Source organism: Takifugu flavidus, chromosome 21 (genome assembly GCF_003711565.1).
Source record: "Takifugu flavidus isolate HTHZ2018 chromosome 21, ASM371156v2, whole genome shotgun sequence".
Classification (NCBI taxonomy): Eukaryota; Metazoa; Chordata; class Actinopteri; order Tetraodontiformes; family Tetraodontidae; genus Takifugu; species Takifugu flavidus.
The window spans coordinates 4349966-4355710 of record NC_079540.1 but is presented as its reverse complement, the minus strand read 5'-3'; the positions used below and the strand labels follow the sequence as shown (position 1 = coordinate 4355710).

Genomic DNA, 5745 nt, shown 5'->3' with positions numbered 1-5745 from the left:
TAAGGCTGGGGAGCTGGTGTTTAAGAGGAGAAATCGCCTTGGAGCAAAGACACTCCAAAAGCTTTTGTTTCTCAATAAAAATTCATAAACGAATCACTTTTTTGTATTATTTCATATGATTTAACAGTTAACAAAAAATGTGTGTACATAAGTAAAAAAAATTGTAACTCTGAATTGTAACTCAAATTTGCTATATTTTACATACCAACTCAGTGTGTCAATACACTCCTTGAGGTATCATCGTCCCATCACGAATGTTCAGTCTGTCGAGGCCAGGCAAAGTTCTGGGAGACGGGCTCCACTGTGGTTCCCTTTATGCACGATCCTCCCATTATTGACTTTTCTACTGGTTGGTTGAGCATAAAAACCCCTACAGGATAACCCTTTCAACTACCAATGTTTTAAAAGCACAACCAACAATCAAAGTCCACATTAATCAGTCTGCAGCTAAAATGGGTTTTAATTTTTTTTAAACAGCCATGGATTAACTCCAGATTAGCACACAAACGTGGAGGCTGCAGTCTGAATGATTTCCTAATGCTAAACTGCATTAATTTGTTTTATTCATTTGCTAGAACTGTGGACCAAAGTAAACAAGAGTGACCCTGCCGAGAAACGGAATTACGTAAAGAGGTCAAAGATCCCAGTCTGAAATGGAAAATAGATCCCAGTCTTAAATATTTGGATTCAAAATGACAGCTGATCTTAGAAAGTGCAGACCAGTGCAGAATTATTTACCCTGACCTGAAAAGTCTAACACTTACCCATCTGTGCTCACCACCCGTGTGTGCGTGTCTTGCTGACTGTTTTGCTTTTGTGGCTGTTGCCGGCACACACTTGTGTGGGTGGGTGTGTGGTGTGTGTGTGCGAGTGTTCTGGGCTGGCGTCAGGACCGAATCACGGTGGTGGTGAGGCTCTCGTGCAAGGCTGGCTGGTGGTTGGATGGATGTGGATGGTGGTGGGATGTTTGGATGGAGCGCACTCACACACACACACTCACACACAGGCTGGCTGGCACCGTTCTAGCCTGTGAGTGAAGGAGACAGTGTCACCACCGCAGCTTCCAGGAAGAACAACCAGTCACACTGTTCTGGGATTCCCACGAAGGAGGACAGAGACAGAGAAGAGAGGAAGGAGGAGAGTGTGTGTGTGTGTGTGTGTGGGGGGGGGGGGGGATAAGACCCACTCTGCGGCTCAAAAACAAAGAGGAAGTCAAAGTGAGAGAAATCAGCAGGTGGAATACGCTTCTTCTATCTTTTATCTCTTTCATTTCTTTTTTGCTTGACTTAAATTTTTGGATTTAGACAACTTTCCATCTCAGTCTGTGGCGTAATCTCGTAAATTTTACTTTGGCTTCGCCACAACAATGGGACAGATTTGTTTGTTTCCTAATGTTTGCGTGTTAATCATCAGGACCGAGGACATTTTTTTCTGGCAAATGGGAGGCAAAAAAAAATTATGCAGCTTAAGCATGCAACAACAATGGGTCGCGCTTCCAAAACATCCACTTTTCTCTTCAGAGTAACATCTGGATCCATTCATGTTAAATCGGGATCTATCCCAAAAGCATGTGCTTGATAGTTCCATCCATACAATCCAGCGCAGGTTTGCGTTTTTCTCTCTTTGTCAGATATTTAATTCATTTTTAATATTTCTCGCAACGCATCACAACAGCCCAATTACCGGTCAATACTGGGTCACACTGGTGTCCAGGGAGCTTGAAAAGTACAACCCGAGTGATCATAAGAGGTGAAAAATGGCAACGTGAACATTTAAAATGCTCTGAAACACCACAGAATATTACCGCAACCAGCAGATGTTACTGGTGTAGTCCTGGTCTGAGTTATGGTGCTGTTTTCTCTGACTGCCAGAAGAGGGAGACAAGCGCCCTGCAGCTTTTGTGGATTAAAATTAATGCTTAATACACTCAAGATGGCCTGTTAAGAGTTTCCCCGCCTACCATGCGTTAGTGGTTTAATAACAGAAAATGGTTGGAATAGGTGGCATATTATCATAGTAAATCAATCCACCTTCTATTCAAATTAAATAAATAAATAAAACCAGTCGTCTTTGTATAGTGTCATTTTAATTTCATTTGTAACATCATTTTCATCGTTCTCGTCAGGCAGTAGACTGATCCGCTGCTGCCCTCTGGTGGTTCAAATGTCATGTTACAGTATGGAATGAGTTCGAAACCGCCTTGCCTCATGGGACAGCCGAGAGGGAGAACCCCGACACGACATTTTGGAGTTTAACTATTTTAGGAGGAGCAGGGATGGTAATGGTGCGCTTCAGGTAGCAGCGGCGCCTGCAGCACACATTCAAAAAGAGTTTCAGAATTTTAATAGAATTTTTTGGTTTGTTTGTTGTTGACGGTGCTGCACAACGGATGCATTACCTGTAATCGCGATTGATGAATTGTTCTGTGAGGTATGTGTAGAACTGGCATTTATCATCTTCATCACAGGCTTTCTGACACGCTTCTGCACTGTCAACCATCTTGAATTGAATGTCCTCACCCGTGAAATCCACTCCTTCCACAGGGGTCCTAACCCAGGCTGTTAGCAGAGAGAACTACATCAGTAATAATACCACTGACTTCAGTAACATGCGGTTAGGTGGTAACCACTCGTAAAACCATCAGGTAGATCATGGTGTGATGTAAAAGTGGTGAAAACCGAGAAGTGTCACCACTTGTGTTCATTTTACATGACAAAATCTCATTGATTTATGAACCCAGTTGGATTCATTTCCCTTCAGTGATACATACTGTCATCGAGCTGACAGCCGCGCGCTGGAATCCCAGATGTTACTCCATTTTGAGCCTTCAGCACCATTTCAAGTGGATTCTCCTTCAGATGACAGCGGAAGCTTTCACTGTTAAAAAAATTATATATTATAAAATTATATATATCAGGATGAATACATAGACTAGAATTGGTGAGTGATGGTGGAAAAGAAGAGCAAATATTTGCTAGAATCTGGCTCACATTACCTGGTAAAAGAGAAGTAAGTACACCGTGGGTGAGCAGAGCAGAGCACCTGACAGTGCTTGTCAGACACGGCCGCCACCTCCTCAAAGTTTTTTCCTGCAATGTCAACTTGAGGAAACAAGCTTCTTTCGCACTCTATCCAAAACAGAGAGGACGCAATGATGGAAACAAAGCCGATGCAGCAACTAGTACAGTTATTTTTTCAGATGCTGCGACTGTGCACCTTCGGCAAATTTGGGCTGAAGCATTTGAATACTCCTAGAGAATCCAGACACGACATTTGCCAGAGCTGCAATGACGGGGGGCCTTGGCACAGTCCAACTGTATTTAAGGTGGCACTTAAACCTGAGAGAGGAAATAATTTCATTAAAGGTCTCTAGCCCCTGTTGAGCCATTGAAAATATATAGCCCCTGTGGACCATCTGCATGCTAATGATCTGGGTGGTCACCTGAGAGTCGTTAGCAGGGTCGTTGGTCGGGTTGTTCACCTAGTTTCTGTTGAGGTGGCTCCCCTTTGTCTGCTGGATCACATGGTGGTGAGTCACTGGGTCTCCTGGAATGGTGTGAATGTTTGTTTTGAGACTCTCAGGTGACCACCCAGATCATTAGCATGCAGATGGTCCACAGGGGCTATATATTTTCAAGCTCTCTTCCCAGCAATTTCAGAACTGAAGAAGCCTTCTGGATAGAAGGCAAAACGTCTTCAAGAGAAGGAACCCAGTCCAGTTGACATAGAAAACTACCTTGGATACAATGACCTGGATGATTGAGAATCTACACAGACATATATTTGTTTATAAAAGTATGGCCGTTATTAGGAGAACATCTAAGCAATGGCTACTTTATTCCCAAAAGAAGAATGTAAATTATCCAAAAGCACAAAAATCTGCAGTTTTACCTGATATTTTCTTGTCTATATTCCCCATTCACAAAAGTAAAGAACTGACAGAAAGGATCATCTGTGCAGACACTCTGACAGTCCCCATAGTTTGCGGTGAACAGTGTTTTGTAGTCTGCTCCCAAAAAGTGCACATTCTGATAAACCGGAAATTCTGAAAAAGAAATGACGGCCAAAGTTACACTTAGGAGAGGGTGACTGCTGACACAGTTAATTTAAAATAAGACTTTTTTCTTACCTGTCAGCTTTGGCGTGCAGGATCTGAGAGAATATCCTGAGGTTGCACCAAATATCGGAGTCTGGATTTTGGGCTCTCCGGATGCCGTAACCTTAAAGTAGCAGTAGAAATGCCTGCAGATAAAAGCCTCAAGTTTAAGAACTTCCCCCGTTTCAGTCTTTTGCTTGTTTCCTACCTATTGTCTTGGGTCCAGTCGGGCCGAACAAAGGTGAAGAACATGCAGGAAGGATGATCGGTGCAAAGTTGCTGACAGTGTTTAGCATCTGACGCGTAGACCTGTGCTACGTCTGAGCCGGGGAAGTCCATATTGTTCTGAAGATCCATTCTACACCCTAAAAACACACATTTATATGATTAAAATGATCCACGCGTGCGTAAACGTGCTCACACAAAATATGTGTTTAGACGTCAGTACTTTGAGTGAAGCCGAAGCTGCACATTGAAAGCAACACCACCGAGATCAGAAATCCTTCCATCCTTCAGCGATGTTCAGTAGTGATGGGACGAGCGACACTGGTGCGTCAACACTGCCGAGAGCTCAGGAGTGAAACCCCGTATCGGTGCGTGTATCGCTTTAACAAAGAATCACGTGACCGATACAGGACTTGTATCGTTTGAGTGTGTCGCGTCAAAGTGTGTTTATAAGGAAACAAACTGGATCGACATGTCGCGGGTTTGTTGGATGGAGTTTTGCAGTTGCGCAATTATGGATCGTTCTAAGAAGTTTTCCCCAGTGTGGAATCATTTTGATCTTGTGACTCCAAACAAGGGAAATCTTTTTCTCCTTTGAGCATTGTTTACTGTTGGATACAATTTTTAACGGTGGCGCATTGCACTCACTTTATCAGTTTATCAAGTGAATGACCTGTGATACATATGATAGTCAGTTAAAGAGCCTTACAGTTGCTTTATTCATTTTATAGGGTGTCTATTTTTTTAACAAGTGAATGCAATGCGCCACCTTAGTTTTTACTCTGTTCTAGTAAGAGGTTTGAATTGTTTGTAACTTTTTATGTTATTGTAGGTGAAGTGTCGGCTCTGCTCCACAGAGCTCTCTTACATCAATAAGAGCACTTCATCAATGCTGAGGCATTATAGAGCTCGGCATGGCAATGGAGAATTGGCAGATACTCGTGAGAGCACCAGAAAACATATCCACATCTGCATCAACTTGCACTTAAAACTCTCTGCTCACCATCGTCATCTGCACCGTGTGAAAGAGGATTTTCTAAGGCTGGGGAGCTGGTGTTTAAGAGGAGAAATCGCCTTGGAGCAAAGACACTCCAAAAGCTTTTGTTTCTCAATAAAAATTCATAAACGAATCACTTTTTTGTATTATTTCATATGATTTAACAGTTAACAAAAAATGTGTGTACATAAGTAAAAAAATTGTAACTGAATTGTAACTCAAATTTGCTATATTTTACACACCAACTGAGTTTAGCAAACAAGGAATTCCTTTACCTGCAATCATTTTATAACTACTGCAGGGGTCACTAGTGGGTGACCAACACCGTATCAATACAGTGCCGACACAGTTTGTGTAGTGTGTCAATACACTCCTTGAGGTATCATCGTCCCATCACTAGTGTCCCATTAAAGACCACGCAGGCAGA

At 42.6% G+C, this 5745-nt stretch overlaps 1 protein-coding gene across 1 annotated transcript; it reads right to left on the bottom strand.

The window, feature by feature from the left end:
- Positions 1–2067: 2067 nt before the first annotated feature.
- LOC130517891 (coagulation factor XI-like) lies at positions 2068–5447 on the bottom strand. Its single transcript, XM_057020088.1, has 9 exons — positions 4545–5447; positions 4305–4461; positions 4130–4242; positions 3892–4045; positions 3217–3338; positions 2996–3128; positions 2771–2877; positions 2399–2558; positions 2068–2308 (listed from the first exon to the last, which is right to left on the bottom strand). The coding sequence occupies exons 1-9, from the start codon at positions 4603–4605 to the stop codon at positions 2206–2208; spliced, it is 1110 nt and encodes a 369-aa protein (XP_056876068.1). The 5' UTR covers positions 4606–5447; the 3' UTR covers positions 2068–2205.
- Between the last annotated feature and the right edge of the window lie 298 nt (positions 5448–5745).

Bases quoted from the DNA above. Each gene is read 5' to 3' on its own strand.
- LOC130517891 (XM_057020088.1), bottom strand. From the start codon at position 4,605: ATGGAAGGATTTCTGATCTCGGTGGTGTTGCTTTCAATGTGCAGCTTC. The intron at 4,046-4,129 runs GTAAGAAAAAAG...TTTCTTTTTCAG, and splicing joins CTGCACGCCAAAGCTGACAG to AATTTCCGGTTTATCAGAAT. The intron at 2,559-2,770 runs GTATGTATCACT...CTCTGCTAACAG, and splicing joins CGGCTGTCAGCTCGATGACA to CCTGGGTTAGGACCCCTGTG.